The following is a 17,393-nucleotide window of genomic DNA, read 5'->3' on the forward strand; positions in this document are numbered from 1 at the left end:
ATGATGCATTTCGAAAAATGTGTTTCTGATTCTCCTACCAGATGTTTGGTGCATGACAGTTCAAGGTTTACATTGCACTGTACATTGGAAAAAAAGCATACAGCTGACAGAAAAACAGAGATGACCTTTATTCAATACATATCAGTACACGCCACAGATAAAAGGAAATATGGCCATGGGAATCTTAGTTGTCCCATGCATTCCCCCGGAAAAAGCACATTTTAAAAAGGCTCAAGAATATAATTAAAAGCAATCCCAAATAGCTTCATCTTGTGCCCTTTTGAGGTATAGGAGCGACTAGTGCCTCGGTGCCAGAGAGTCTTTTATATAATGGCATGCCACCAACATGCTGCGTTTCTGAATATGCAGTTCAGTGGATATATAACGAGGTAAAATGGAACCTTCTGATCTTAAGTGCACAATGATGGCCTATTATTAATTTGCATTACTTTCATGACTACCCTTCAGACAAATGGATTGTTATGGTTTCTTTGTTTCCACTGCCCTTTACTGAACCGACATCAACCATCAAGCACAGCGCACCTAACGATATCATGCTTTTAGTGTGTCCACTGACATTCTACTCTGATCCCTAGGACAAAGGTCTTCCGCTACCTAGCCTGCTCTCCGAAGAGTACATTACGGTCTCTAAATGTCACTGTGTCATCTGTGGGAATATTCTGTAGGTCATTGATACTCCGCATACCCATCTTGCAAGACATCCAGGTTTCTTTTCCTGCCATACCTGTTACTTCTAGTCTGTTATGCTGGCCATATAAAACAGAAAACTCGTGTTTCTTTTTTCCTATCCCAGGGTGCATGCCCTGGTACACCGGGCTCCTTATATCACTGACCTGCTTGCTTATTGTTGCCAGGCTTGTCTGGGTAGGGTCATTTGTGCAGTATCTTTTCTGACAAGCCTGTCAGCATCCCATTGTCCATACCTGGCGCTGCTGTGCACTAAGTGGCTCCCTCAATCCTTGCTGAGCACTGACCTGTTTCAGTGCATAGCAGGGACGACAGTCTTATGTAGGCTGCATCCTTACTTTTCAGAACATTTTCTTTGCCTCTGCCAGCTTCCTTCCACTCAAGAGGACAATCCGATTTGAAATAATCCTTGCACTGCCAGTGTGATTCAATTGCTAATACTTACCTTTGGATTATGGGTCACGTTTTCAAGCCCCAAACCAAGACATTTTTGCACATAACCATCGCTGAAAGCTGCAGTGCAGAGTACTAAGCGATAGTGAATCGCTAGAGGTTCCTTTGGTCAGAAAAGACACTATGCTAAGGTCTGGTTATGCAAGTAAACATTCTGATATGTAACTTGTTTTTCACTGTTTCCAATATTACATATGGAAACATCAGATGTGAATAAAATTTGGCAGAAAATGGAGATTCCGTTTCTTCAGCTTGCATGTTGCATTAATGTTGCTTTCTCCTGTTAAGCTGAATGTGAGATGCCTGTTTTTTCAATTGAACACTCGAATTCAGTCAATCATCCTATGGTCTCCTTGTTTGTGGTCTTGTATTATTGCAATATATATGTTCTCTCTCATTTGACTGCTATCCTAGGGCTTGTCTACAGGTGGAAATTTAGTGGCATGATTATACCAGGATGCCTCCTATGTGGACACATTTATTCCAGAACAGAAGTGTGCACAAGGGGAGTTATACCAGCACGGCTCTACAGCTGGGAGCTCCGGGGGAGCTGACAGCCCAGGCCCTCGGTGCTCATCAGACGAGATCCCAGCTGGAGCTCCGCAGGGAGCTGAGAGCCTGATCTCTAAGCCCATGCAACTACCCCTCTTAAGTCGGTACAAGCTCTCCTGGTGAGGACGTGCACCACCAGCAGAGGGAGAGTAGTGTGGACATGAAAAACTGCAGTAATTACTGCGGTGGCTATTGATAGTCAACATAATTGTGTAGCGTAGACAAGGCCTTAGACTAGCTCTCATAGATTATGGGAATCTTGCCACGACTCAACAACTGACTGAGGCAAAGAAAGTGTAAATTATTCTAAGAAACATTGCTGGTATCATTGTCTGAGTCAGTAGCAGATATACAACGGCTTCTTGACTTGGGAACCAATTCTGCAGTCTATTCTCAACTTAAAATGCTGCTGAATTCAAATAACAGGTATTTGCGTATTAGACAATAAACACAATTGAAGTTGCAAAAACACTCATTTAACTCCATTTTCAACAACTGTTAATGTATGTTAAGTATCTCATTTTAGATGGTATTTTATTAGATCTTAACTCCCAGTTACAGCAAATCTTTCTAAGTATACACCAGGGTGGCCAAACTGTGGCTTGTGAGCCATCTGCAGCTATTTTACAGTTAAATTGCGGCTCATGGAGCCCCCAATGCCCCCCTCCTCTGCCTACCAGACTGGGGTGGGGAGCTCAGAGCTTCTGCCCTGCAGCAGGGTGGGGGGAATAGAGGATTCTGCCCAGCGGGGAGGGAGATCTTAGGAGGTCAGTAAGTTTGGCCAACCCAATATACACATTAACACCAAATGCAAATAGGAATGGAAGAGCATTGAAAAAGTACAGTTGAAAAATATAAAGCTAAGTCAAACCCTCAGATTTAAATTATCCCAAACTTTGAGTAAATGTGGAGATGCATCTAATTTTGCAGCACAGCCGATCACTGATAGAGAGAGAGAGAGAGACAGAGAAAGAGGGAGAGGAATATGTGTATACCATGAAATATTTTAGCAGAGCATATCCAGTAAAATTACTATTTTTACCTTGATCAAATGGTTTGTTTGGGTTCCAGTTTCTGAAATAATCATCCTAAATGGAGGGAAAAAATAGGAAATTTAGATAAAATGTAAGCAGTTTTTTTTGTACAGTTCTACAAAAATACCTGCCTTCTCACTGCTCGCTGAAAATAATTTTCAAAAACCACCAGCTAAAACCATTAGCAAGCTACATCATAAGATACAGACTGAACACAGTTTAAAAAATTAAAATTAAGGAATGTTTATGGGATTCAGCATTTCATTTCAATGCCCTCTTCCAAAATAGTTTTTCCAAATCTGGATTTTCATCAAATAACTTCTGTACACTCTAGATCAGCAGTTCCCAACCAGTGGTCCAAGGAAAAAAAAACAACAACATCCTCACCAAGGAAACGTAACATTTCAAATAAAACTAGTAGCATATGGTGGTCTGCAAAATGTTTGGAGGTTGAAAAGGGGTGTGCTCACTCGAGAATGTTGGGAACCGCTGCTCTAGATCATTTGATAGCACCTCATAATACAAAGTGACAACTTGTGGCAATAATGTAGATATTTTATTGTTAAGACAATGCAATATGTGCCAAATCAGGCTCTTACAGTTACCATACACCAGTGTAAATCCGAAATAATTCCAGAGATTTTAGTGCAACTGCTCCAGAGTGACAGTGGTGTAACACATCACGATTTGATCCTAAACTGTACACGCCAGTTATAGCAACCACCTAGTAGCAAAGACGTAATTGAATTTTTGTTGTCCATGTTCCCATTATGAAATCTATTTCTTAGGAGTTTGTAATTCAGCTTTGTAATTTGTAATGTGACTTGTGTTTTTGTTTTGTACTTTATGTCACTCAAATTCTCACATAATTTAAACTAGAGAACAAGAATATCAGAAGCCATTAGTGTATCTGGCCAAATAAATACCCCGTTTTCAAAAATAAATGTACACAAATGTTCTAGCAGAAAGCATAGAAAACCCCATCATGCATTTGACCAAAGTGTATTTTATACTCCTAGCAAATGTTTATATGTTGAGTAAGTTTCTATGCTTCCGGCAGGCCATCAGCTTAGGCCCTGAAGTATGCAGATTCAAACCCTGTATTTGGTTTCACCATATTCTGTATACCTTTCTCATAGCCTTCTTGAGCAGAAGCGATCAAAACTGAACAAAGGATTTGAGATGAGGGTGCACCATGGATTTATACAATGCTATTATAATTATTTAGATATTATTCTTTGTGCTTTTCTCAATATACATTTTTGACCAGCACAGACACTGAGAAGATATTTTTATTCAACTGTCCAAAATGATGCCTAGATCTTTTTCCCTGAGACAGCAATTCACAACCCATAAGCGTGAATAAGTAGTTTAAATTATGTCTTCCATCGTGCTTTGCCTTGCATTTGTCTTCAGTACATTCAATTCCATCTGTCCTCATGTTGCCCAACCACACAGCTTATTTGATTATTTTGGTGATCCCCTTTGCATTATACTAACTTAAATCATTGTGTGTGGTCAGGAGCAGGGAATGTGTCTTATTCTGTGGGCCAGACAGTGCCTATTAGACTTAACTCAGGCGGATTCTAAGGAGCAGTGCAGACTCTCAGTGGCCTGGGGGAGCACCAGGAGTCGCTGTGTTTCGGGCTGGCAGAATTCTTCCCTGAATACCATGGGAGGCATGCCTGCCATTGCACCCTTGTAAGGGATGCAGCCTGCTCGTCTTGCATGCTGGCCTCACACTATGACCTGGCATTGAGCGGTTGTAGGGCTATAGCCTCCTTTGGGGGCACTCTCAGAGGAGGAGGAGGATGGATGGGGGGCCTCCTGTGTTCACTGATTGATGGGGCTGCGATTTTGCCTGGCTTTTATTCTGACTGTATAACTTTTGCACAGCCACATATCAACTAAGCAACTCTGGCCCAAAGCCACTATAAACACCATGGACAGTTCTGATACTTAGTAGCAACTTCAGCAAAGATGCTTATTTATATTTTATAGGCATCAAAGTGTTCTAGGCTTTTTCTTCAAAAGGACAGGGTTTGGCACCCAGAATGGAGACTGAGCCTTGTCTTTGAATTCCTTAACTTTGTTGCACTGAAAATGTTTTATAATTGATTACGCTTTGCTGCTAAATTTACCAAGCATTAATCACTTTTGTTAAATGAGATTTTTTTAAACTGAGTCCTTTCTTCTGGTAGCAGAATATTCTCTTTTTCCTATTTACAATTTTCTGAGTGTTCATTTTGCTGCTTTTTTTTTTTTTTTTAAAGCAACAGAAACTGTTAAATAATTCATAGCCCAAGGAAGATTTCTTATGCCGCTGGCATATGGAACTGGTTTTGAAATCAGGTGTGAAGGATAAACTTGATGTACCAAATGCTCAGGCACTTGAGAATGGTTTTAGCTTAACTTCAGTGTTACATGAACATTTTACTGCAAACACACCTTGTGCTTAAAAAGGTGCAAAATATAGATGCTTTTAAACCTATGTCTAGTCCATCTTCCAGTCCTATTTGCCTCTCTTTTAAAAAAAAGACCAAACAAAAAGCAAAAAAAGAGCTGAAATAATGTTATTTCTTTTAGAACGTGCATGGCACGACTTCATGACAAAATACCATAGGAAAACACAATAAAAATAAGAAAAAACCTACAAAAGAAAGGAAAACTTATGAGTTGTGTTGCTGTGTTTTTTGTTTTGTTTCTATTAAATGCCTTAATGAGGTATAAGAGTAAAAAATGTGTACACTCAGCTTCAGAGAGACAACTGCTCAACTGTGAAGCAAAGCAATACAAAACAGTCGGAGAAAAGAAAACATAACACTACAGTTTCAATCTGATTGTGTTCATTTCTGGCAGATCCAGCAGCTGACCGGTATCTGAAGGGTGAAATTCACCCATTCATTTCTGTGCAGAAGGCCCATAAAAAACTTTTTTCTGCTTATATTTAAGTCCTACTTAAGATTATGGCTTCAAGTGATGCATTGATTTTGTGTTGGTTCTCTGTAGAGGGGTGAAATTCACCCTAAACAAATTTGATATATGAATTTTGAAAACATATTTTTAAAACTACCAGACACTCTTAATATCTCTCACTATAAATGAGTGTTTCAAGATGCTGCCTTATTACTGCTACTTCTTACAACAAAGTCCAGTGCAGTGATATAAGGCTATTTAATGCCTCTCTGTTTTATGCCTGTAAATAGGCAGCAAAACATGAAGAAATGTTCTTTATGGCAATTTGGGACACAGTCTGCCATTGAAGGCGATAAAATAATTTAACTGGCAATAGGATTGGCTAAAAAATTAATTCTAAATACAAAATAAAGAACCAAAATATCAGAACTGCTGCACAGAAACACACACCATTTTGCAGCTTTTTAAAACTAGGATAGGAGTAACATAAGTGGATGGTTCTTCCAGTGTATGAGGATAAATTTCTGCACAGCTGTACAGTACCAGTGGAATCTTTAAATGAGATCTACACTTCTTCACAGGAATAGAAAAGTCTGATCAAGGCCTGCCCATGATTCTATGCAGCTGTGTAACCTGCAGGTGTTTGTAATAGGTTTAACAGTGCATTACAGATGTTCATTATATTTATCCCTGAACACTCTCTCCATTTCTGAATGGAATATAGGGCTAGTGAGACAGTCACCATCTTCGTCAACATTAGGGGCTTAATAGGTGATCTCCAGAAAGCAGAAGTCTCTAGAGTTTAAACTAAAAAGCCAGGTTCTGTAGCTAGGGTTGCCACCCATGAGGTACAAAAAACCCCAGCTATCCGGGATGATCCTGAGCCCACAAAACTGGACAGCTGGCAGTGTACTCTGAGCATCCTTATGGATTTCTCAAGACAGCTACCTCAAAAGAGAGACCATCCTTGGAAAACCTGGACAGGATGCCTGCAACAGAATTGTACTCACGCACAGAGCAGAACACACCACACACTGACCAGGGGGTTTCACTTGAATCTTTATACACATACCTTTGAACTCACTATTGGGTCTGCCATTATATGCATTGCCAGAAAGTAAGTTGCTGCCGGCAGCAACCTGAATAGGTAACCTATCATCATTTTATATTTTTTAAACAAAGTTTTATGCACTTTAAAGAGGAAGATTTAGATGAAAATGAAAAAAAAATTGTTGATATTTTCCACAGAAGAGCTCCACATTCAGTGACACATGTAATATTTCGATTCAGCAATGCTGCTGTGGTACCTTATGGGAGTTGTATTTCGATGCCTCATTCTCCCACTCTCCGCTATGCATCAGGTTCTCTGGTCAGATGATTTCTCCCAGAATGCACCACATTCTCCCTCATGACAAGGGAAAGGTGTTTCATTTATGTGAGTCTCTGGTTATGCCCCAACATGGGAGATGTCATCTGACCAGGCAGTCCAGCTCACTGACAGGAATGGGAGAATGAAGAAATCACACTACAACTCCCACGAGGCATCAGAGTGGGATATCCAAATTGAAATATTTCACTTTTTGGCCAAAATATTTTGGATTTTGACAAAACCCCGAACAACTTCAGTTTTCCAATATTTGTTTTTTTCAACAAAAAAACTTGAACATTTCTTTCTGTTTAGTCAAAAATGCAATTATCCATCAAAAATAAGTTTCAACAGAAAAATTTTGATAAGACCCAGCAGGCACTCTCTCGGTTTGTGCTCCCGGCAGCTAAGGACAAGAGATGGATAGTATCAACCACAGTGTTAGGCGAGAAGCACCATGCGTCTCTTCTGCTTTGACACTGAAGGTAGTCTACATTTAAGCTGGGAGGTGTAATTCGGAGCTCACAAAGACATAGCATCAAAAAATAGCACTGTGTCCATGGCAGCATGGGTGGTGGCTTAGATTAGCAGCCTGAATACATACCCAGGTGGTTGGGCGGATTGTACCTGGGACAACTAGCCCAAGAGGCCACCTGTGCTGCCATGTCCACCCTGCTATGTTTAGGCACTGGTTTGAGCAGACCTAGTGTGGATGTCTAAGCAAGCTGGGGATCACACCTCCCAGCTCCAGTGTAGACATACGCTCCAACTGGAGAATTGGATGAAGCACCTACTGCACTCTTTTAAGGGATCCTGGCTCCCACTCCTCAATCTGCTCCCCCAGAATTCCAGACACACTCTGAGGGGATATCCATAACACCGTCAGGGACTGCCAGTAAAACAAAGGGCCATCCTTTCCATTACCTCCCTTCTGTCCCTATTTCCACTGCCTGCTCCCATTTCCCAAATGCTGCCTGCCCCATGCCTCTTCCTTACCCCTAGCTAACCACTGGCAGGGGCATTGAGAACAGAGGAAAGAGTCTCCTGCTCCTTGTCCTCAGTACAGGTGGCTGGTACCACACTGCTCCTGGTGATTAATAGGCATAACTCAAGAAAGTACTGTTGCCAAGTCTCTGAAGTCCTGGTGGATGCATGAGACCCCAGCAGTGATGTAGGAATGCATAACAGGAATGCCAAATGCATTGAGTGTCATGTCCAACGCATGATACTTGGCAGCCTTGCTTACACTAACTTTTGCTGCATCTTTTCAAAGCAGCAACAGGATGCATCTTCTTATGGGTCCGCTAGGGTATGTCTACACTGCCCAGGCTTAAGTTGGAGCCCAGGGTCTAGGACCTTGTGAGGAAGGAAGGCCCCAGAACTTGGGTTGCAGCCTGAGCCCAAACATCTACACTTGCAATTAAACAGCCCCGCAAGCCAGAGTCAGCTGGCACGGGACAGTTCCGGGTGTCTAACTGCAGTGTAGACATATCCTTAGACTACCACATGGAAATTTGTCTTGCCTGCCAGCATGAATGCAGCAGTGGATATAACTGTTTCCCCTTCCTATGTTGGTCAGGGCAGAATTCAGCCTGAAGTTGGCAGGATAGCTGATAGGAAAATGGATATATTTCCATGGGAAGTTTCATGGAATTTTCTCCTTCCATTTTTTTTAAATAAAAATTTCCAAAATTTCTTGACCACCTCTATTCGGCAGAGAGACAAAGATATCAGCTTCCTGTTTCTTCAGTGATTTTTAATTTATTCTTCTTTTAAAAGATCTGATCTTGTCAAGAGACTGCTCACTGCAACGCAAATAAGTCTAGTCACAAGCTGGAAACTTGCTGCTTTATTTAACTACATCACACCAAGGGTGTGTGGGGGAACTCCCATTGACTAATCAGGAAGTAAAGGATGGGTACAACATGGCTCCATCCCATAACATTCTGGTTCACTCAGTTAAATTTATCATAATCTCTTTTCTACAATTATATTAGACAACAATTTAAAAATAATTATAATATAAGCGTATTACAAACTGGATGAAGCAATTATAAATAAGTCACAATTTGCTGTTTTAAAAACAGTTACCATTTGCTAAATATGTCTTATTACACTTCTGAGAAGAGTCATGATTTTAAAAATATGTCATTTGTGCTTCATATGAATAATTCAGCAGGAAAACACAGATAATGACTGACAATCAGACTTGTTCTGTAATTAATGGGTAATGAAAGCAATAACTATACCATTCATATGCATTTGATAAATTGAATCTACTGGATGTATAACTGAGGAGGGGTTATCTGGGAGCTAAACACATTAATAACTGAGATTGACAGTTTAGAATACAATATACATTACATTATATTGTTACAAATTCTATCATTCATTCTGTGGCTATTTACAATTTAAAAGTAAAAAACCTACCTCAACTTCCTGCATAGGTAAGCATTACAAATGAGAAAAAAAATAAATAAATAAAAGAATGAAATCAAACAATACAAAGCAATGTTAACATTTTCCACTCTCCCCCACCCCAGCAAATTTTAAAAGCATAATCAGGAGGTTCAGGAATCTTAACTTTCAAATGACAACTGTATATTTAACTTTTTTGATGAGCAAACTAGTATCCTTTGCAAGCCACAATTTAGTTATTCTGTCAGCTGGCCTAATGACAATTTGCAAACAAATTTTGTGTCCCAAAAAAGACTGGAAAGCTAAAGAACCAGTTTCTTTTGGCTGAAAAAACAAAGGCATGGGTTGTTTCTCCCCCCCCAAAACATAGTTAATAGGGTTTTTTTTTTTAAACTGTTTTCATTCAAATCCCTCACAATTTAAAATATATTCTGAAATCAACAGATTCAACAGTTAAAGGAAAACTGAGCACGTTTCCTTTGTTAAATGAGAACAGAATTCTGTGAGGTCACGAATCTACAATAGATGATTTTCTTCTACAGCAATATTTTTGCAAGAGGACAATTCCTTTCTCAAAGTCTGTGCTCATATTAGCTTTCATCGCATTAAAAATACCCTGCCATGCATGGAATTCTCACTAATAGGAGTTTTGCTTATGGATCCATGGCAGGATGAGGACACTAAGCCTATCCTTTAAGTATATTAGAATAAAATTCAACTCGTTCAAAGGGCCTGCCCAAAGGCCTGTGCACCACTAAAACCCTGCAATAAGATTTTCAGTGGAACTCAAACGATGCATTGGACCTTGTGTAGGATGCTGCACAGGGACTTATCTGACCAGTTAGTGAGTGTATATTCAGTTGTATGAAAGCGTCATAAAGTGACTCACAATAGTTTATCAGTATATTAACATAGTAAAAGCCAGATCGCCATTCTTACTCACACTGAAGTACTCACTGTGGGTAGTCCCATTAATTTCAGCGGTACTACAAAGTACCATTCCATATGAATAAGGACAGCAGAATGGGACCCTATGTTATGGTTTCTGTTTATGATGTTTGAGGTCAACATTTCATAGTAGAAGGATAATTGAAAGCCTGGTAAACTCACACTAAATATTGCATCCACGCTACCAAAGCCCAAGGCCACAACACATTTTAGAAAGAGTCAAAATCTTAAGTATGTGAATGCAGAGGTTGCCTTTGAAAACTTGGCCCTGTGCATCTTGCCTTGTGGCCAAAATATACAGTTACTGTGGAAGTGAAAATACTATATTATTTCTTAACATCCATAAGCCAACCAAACATACATGCCATTTACTGACAAAACTCCAGAGTCTCAGACTTTACAAATCTTTTCTTTCCTTATGTTAAGAGCCTGACAAAAGACCTCGTACAGCCAGAAATAAAATGCAGCTTCTGCTACAATGTCTTCATTCTCACATCAGCTAAATGTTCACTAACTCTTGACTACACAAGAAAAAACGTGCAATACGTCAATTATCATGATAAAGTCCTTTAAAGCCACGGAGAAGTATTTAGCCTCCTACCTGCTTTCTGATAACTATGGCCAATCCCCTCTCATCCCCTATGGAAAGCTATGGAGGAGGTTTTTTGCATGGAAAGCTCTGAGGATTTCCTGGTGAAGATTTCCTCACAGCATCCCATTGTTGGAGTGGGGTTTTCCCCCAGGGTAAGTCTGTGCAACCTGCTCCAAACCTAGCAGATAGATAGTATTTTGACTCCTCCTTTCCCTTTGGAACTGCACTCCTAAAGTCTCCCCAGCCTGCAGTAATTTATGAGGCCCCTGGGGCTGTATTATGTTTTCCTGATACTGTCTGAGGCTGGAGGGGGGAGACCATTTTTATCTCCACTAGCTTCGTCCCAAGCCCATCCAGTCTCTTTTGCTCTCCCCAAGGAGGACCTGATCTGATCCAGCCTGGCTATTCTTATGTTCCTATTTTCTCATATTCTTTATGCACCTTCATTGCTGACTCTTCTTTCAATAACCATGACTTGTTTTCTTTTGGATGATTCTTAATCCTACTCTGACAGTCTCACGTTTGATGCTGGTACGTGGTCTTTTTCATAGAATCATCATATACGTCCAACAGAAAAATGTCACCTGCAAAGTCAAGATCTTGACGTTTTCCTCTATTCCTTTTAATTCCTGTATCTTCCTTTGATGTTGCTTTTTGCATCACAATCTATCACAGTGTAGAAAAGCAGAGGTGATAAGATGCATCCCTGTCACATTGCAGTGATCAGCCTCTCCACTTCCTGTCCTTACACAGTATTTTGAACCTTCATACATCATCTTAGAGAAGGAAATTGTCTTTCTGGGAAGCCCGTATTGTTGCATGATCTTCCATAACAACTCTATGAATGCACTCATAAGCTTTGGTGAAATCTATAAAGCCCAAGACTAATCTTCTCTGGTAAGCAAGCACTCTCTCAATCAAGTGTCTCAGGGTAAAGATGTGATCTATACACAATCTTTTTGATCTAAAGCCTGCTTGCTCAGTATGCAGTTTTCATCTATGACTAGCCTGATTCTGTCCAATAGTACATTACAGTCTTGGACTGAACGTGGACAACTGAATTCTGTGGGAGCTTTGAGCACCATCTCACTAGACTCAGGATCAGGCTCTCTGGGCAGCTTTCCTCCAGTTTCTGAGATTTCCTCCTTGCAAAAACGTAGTATCTGCCCAGGGCAGATACAAGTAAGGCAAATAAATTGGTCCTGCCCACCCACACATAGAAAGACTCGTGCTTGTATGACAATGCTTAGCACTTGTAAGTTTACTTAAATTGTAAGCTCTTTAGGACAGGGAACCATCTTTTGTTGTCTTTGTACAGCACCTAGCACAATGGGATCTTGGTCCATGACTGGGGCTCCTAGGCACTTCCGTAATACATATAATAAATAATGACAATAATAAACTGATAAGCAAATACGATCTGCATGGCTCTTGTGTTAGTTCTTTATTGGATTTTTACTACTTTGCTCTGGATGATCAAGAGATGAGATGAAACTCATTCTAAAATGATTTAAAGCCCTTTCCCAGTATCTCACATAATAAATTCTTTTTTTGCTAACAAGAGAGAAATATTCTTTTATTATTCAATATGTATGTGTCAAACGTACCCAACTCAGATTGATACCATCATCAACAAAGTCAATCTAGTGTATAACTGTATGTATGATAAATTAAGTACTCAAAGGGTATAGCAAAAAAGTGCTAGTTTAAGAAGCTTACATTAACTCCCACAAAAGCCAATTTCTAACAGATATTGCTAGAGGTTCCAACCCACTTTCATCAACATTTAACCCAAGACCACAAAATACATAGGAGAATCGAACCTTAAAGTACAAATTGTGTTTGTACACTGACTGGATTTAAGGCAGTTTCTTTGAAATTTTCCCTGGAGAACACACAATTTTCAGTAAGATAGGCATCTCAGAAAAAAATAAATATATTGTGGCAAAATGAATTTATCCCCACTTCTAAAAGGAGGACACGGAAATTGTCAGCTATTTCATTATCGATCCAGACGAAATATTGAAAGAGACAACAACAAAAAATACGATACAGGCAGAATGTCTCAGAAATCCTGTCAACTGGGTTTTGATTTAGAAAACTGAACCTTGATCCAGCCGAGATTCTAATCCAGTCCCCTATTAGTCAGATCAGAGACGTGCAAGGATGGGAATCACCTCTTAAGACTAATACATTCCCATATATTGCAGGAAGTAGTACGGCTAATTCAGCAGGTGACACTGAGTCATATCCCTCCCTCACCATGATGTCTGCAAGCCTGCAAAGCTGAGACCAAAATTAAGCCACATGTGTGACTTCAACTCATCTCTCTTTAAATTAACAAAGTAAACAAACAATCCAATTGTTTTTCAGTTCCTCTAATGAAGTTCCCAGCAAGGTAACCAATTTCCTCCTATTTTTACTTTTTGGTTTTGCTATTCCCTAACACTTGGCATTTCCAAAGAGTTAGTGAAGATGGCTGACTGTAACGCAGACGCACTTTCTATACTTGCCTAAAAGAAGCTTTCACAGGATGCTCATATTTATAAATAGTGGCAACATTATCTAAGTGGGTGCATAAATATTTATGTTTTGTCAGATGAATTGCACTTATCAGTTATTTGTCTGAATCTAACAGAAATGAAATGTTGACTGAAATAACTGCGTAGAAAATCCTCCTCAGCCTGCATCATTCACACATTTGGAGAAGCGCAACACTGATTTGAAGCTTGTTTTGGTCTCTCCCCCGAGCCCTGGGAAGAGTACACTGTAAATGAAATGGGAAAGCCTGTTGCACAGCAATCATTAAACCACAGACACATTTTCTTCCAGATAAGTATAAAAACAGGGCCTCATTCTGAGATATGCTGGACACCTCCTGTGAGGTAATGAGCACCCTCAACTCGCACTGGAACCAATGGGTGCTGAGGTTCCTAAGGACCCTTTCAAGAATTGGGGAAATAAACTTTATTAACACTGGTTTGCAGCCTGGTTATTGTTACTCTCTTCCATTCTAGACCAATGATTAAACCTCTTACCCTCAAAGAGCATTGGGGAAAGGTGGTAATTACTACCTCATTGCTCTTTTAAAATTAGCTCTAGAAAGAGGCAGCTGCACTTTTTTGCTTTCTTCTAGCTCATGCTACAGAAGAACATTCCAACATGAAGCAGTTTGAAAGCACCAGCTGCTGCTTCCTAAAGTTAATCTAGCCTGTATCATAAACGTCTCCCCAAGGCCTATTGCCCATGTTAAGCAAACAGTTTGTGTCAGCAAATTACACACTTTATTTATTTATTTTAGGGGAGGAAAAAATATTTTATCCCTCTGCTCTTGCTGTGAATAGCAATTCCCTAACGGTAACTGGTAACCAAAGTATGCATTAATCTCAAGAAGTGATTCAAAATTCCTATGCACATTAAGACATTGCTAGCCACTTCTGGGCTTCTCTTTCCTGGGAAATGGGACCGTGCATCCAACCAGGATGGTCTCACTTAGCAAACGGGTAGTGTATTCTGCCGCAGATTTTTCATTTCATCTTTGGCAGAAGAAACCTTTGAAACATCCAGTGATAAAATTTCCAGGAAGGCCTGGAGTCTAGGGGATCTACTTCTGGACCTGGCAACATAAAGTGATGATGTTGTTCTGGTCTGAACATTTTCGTGTACAGTAAAAGGGAGGTGGTGTTGGGGCCTATCTAAAGGACTGAAGTTTAGTTACTAATAAAAGTTTAATGAAGACCTTGGCTTAGAAGACAAATAAGGCTTGTTTAGAAGGGCTTGCATTTGATTTACAAAAGAACTAACTAAGAATATGAGCTTTAACACCTTAATTCATGTTACAAGGTGTCGAACCTTTAATAAACCTTCCTTTATCCACAATATTAATTATTCATTAGTGTTAAATAGACATCAATAAAAACAAACAAAATACTGTGGAGATATAAACAATCTGACTAAAAATCCCTTCCCCTCTTAATTCCTCAATTTTCATGGTCTTGGCTCTTCTGGCATCACCATTTTACAAATCCTCCAGTCTTCGGAGACTGCTCTATAATTTCTTATGTTAAAACACAACTGAGGGGGGAAAACCACTCCCCCTCTTTTTTGAAAAAACTTTTTCGCCTTGTTTATCCATCATGAAGACCATCAAAAGGGCAAGTGCCCAATTTTATTTTTCTTTGCAGGTTTATCTTTAATAAAATAACTTTACAAGCAACTCCTCTATTCCTGCCTGAACGTTTCATCTAGTTAGCATCTGCTAAAACGTCTACTTTCCCCTTCAAGAATGAAAATAACTGCTATTGAAATTATTTATTCCAAGTTCTTCACATTGTGGTATGCCTTGAAGCCTTACTAGTTTGAGCTGTGATCTGGTCAGCTCTCACAGGCCAGCCATATTCAGGCCAGTGAAATACTTGGAAGGCGCCACCAAGTTCCCTAAAAGGAGATGCCAGTGCTCCAGGAAGTGGAGGTCTTTCCTCTGTCCCAGGATGGCATATGTGAAGGGTGGCACTATGTTACTGGAGGTACCATCTTTCAGATCAGAAGTAAAAGAAGGATATGCAAGAACAGGTTTATGGTCTTACCTCCTTATAGTGAGGTGACACTTGGTGCCATGGAGCGGGATGGCTCGGACGCCGGGCGGAGCACTAACTCCATGAGGAGGGCTTTTAACCAGATCTCTCCATCCTTTTGAGTCCGCGGTTTAAAAGCCCTGCAGATCTTACATTTCTCTTTCCTGTGCTCTTCCCCCAGGCACTTAAGGCACCGATTGTGAGGGTCGCTGAGTGGGAAAGCCTTCCCGTAGGAGGCACACACATTAAATCCAGGCGACCGGGATGACCCGGGCATGGCCCGGCCGCTCTAAGTCCCTCAGGGACTTCTTATCTAACTACACTTAACAACACTTACCACTACTTAACAATTACTTAAAACTAACTAAAGTACTTCGAATAACAAAGAGTTAAAGAAGGGGAATAGTACTTGCAGAGAGCAAGGCTAGTTCCAGCAACCATCACGGGCGGAAAGAAAGAACTGAGGGGGCATAGGGCCGGCAGTGCCTCATATACCACGGCGTGTGCACGGGACTCCAGGGGGCACCAGAGCCAGCCCTACGGGATCTTCTAAGGGGAAAAAGTTCCAGGAACCATGCACGGTTGCGTGCACACACCTATAGTGAAATGGACATGAGTAATCACTCGAAGAAGAATAAATAGTTAGGTCAAGGATTCCCTAACACCTTTATATTCATACTGACAGATACACATCTAAACATTCAAACAGTGATGTGGAAAATAACTGAGAAACAGGTGACTTGTTCCTATTGCAGTACCTATGTGGGAAGACTAAAAATGAATGACAAAAAATTATAGCCCATAAAAATGGCCACCTGCCATCTACTTGAGATGATAATATTATGGCGATAAACATTTTTGCTGGCGTAGTGTTTCAAAAGATTCAGATGGAATAATCAATAAAAAAAGGAAATAAAAAGATAAAAAGGCCAAAAAACAATATTCTGGTGCGGGGAATGAATTGCTAAACTGCAAAAATGGCCCCAGTGGGACTTAAATGCCAAGGTTGTTAGTGTCCACGCTGCACACATTTCCATAATGATTGATTCTATTTTATTTTAGCAAAAGGCAGAATCTGAATGCCCAATTTTAGCATAATTTCTTCTTCAGAAGAGCTCCACATAATATTGTACAAAGGCAACTTTAGATCAATGCCCAATCTTTTAAAATGGATAAATCAGACTACGGATCCACTTGCAGTCTCAATGAAAAAGGCTATTTAAAAAGTTTAATTTGCACTCCTCCATTTTTGTGCTAGAATGAGTCCCCTAGGCCTCAGAGAGTGGCCAAAGCCAACATTATTTTCAGGGGTGCAAGTTTTTTCCTCTCCTAACAGCTGCAAGGTTCACGATACTTTTCCTCCAAGAAGGAAGGCAGAACATGTGAGTTGGCACTCAGATGTCAGCGTGATTAACACACTAACATTCTCTCCTGCTCTGGCCAAGTACCTAACCTAAGCTAGTTGGATAACTACGTTAACTCACTAAGCAAAATTTCATCTCTGGCAAGGCAATGCAAGTGCCTTATTTTTTATGGGGTAACACCACAGTTTGGTAAGGGCTAATTAACAACAGTTAATATACCATATAACATCAGTTACATAAGAACAATTTGAAGTTAGCATCATAATCAATCACTTCCAAAACCTAGCAGGCAAGCCTCTCTTTGGACAGAAGATATTAGCCATGTCTAAAATTCTGCTAAGTAACCTTCTCATTTTAATAGGATTTCCCTGGATTTAATAGGATTGCACACTGTGTAGAACTTAACCTAACAATTCAGCATGAAGGGGTGTTTTATTGTAGATAAAAATACAAGCCAGATTCTTTGTC

The 17,393-nt window shown here is 40.1% G+C and overlaps 1 protein-coding gene across 1 annotated transcript in view; it reads right to left on the bottom strand.

Annotated features, from left to right (window-relative positions):
* Positions 1–17,393, bottom strand: part of SPOCK1 (SPARC (osteonectin), cwcv and kazal like domains proteoglycan 1) — a 419,844-nt gene that overhangs the window by 253,209 nt on the left and 149,242 nt on the right. Inside the window, 1 exon segment of the mRNA XM_067566726.1 lies at positions 2,756–2,801. Coding sequence (XP_067422827.1) covers positions 2,756–2,801 — 46 coding nt within the window.

This window comes from Emydura macquarii, unplaced genomic scaffold (assembly GCF_026122565.2).
Source record: "Emydura macquarii macquarii isolate MOO-44397 ecotype Brisbane River unplaced genomic scaffold, CSIRO-AGI_Emac_v2 contig_2768, whole genome shotgun sequence".
Lineage (NCBI taxonomy): Eukaryota > Metazoa > Chordata > Testudines > Chelidae > Emydura > Emydura macquarii.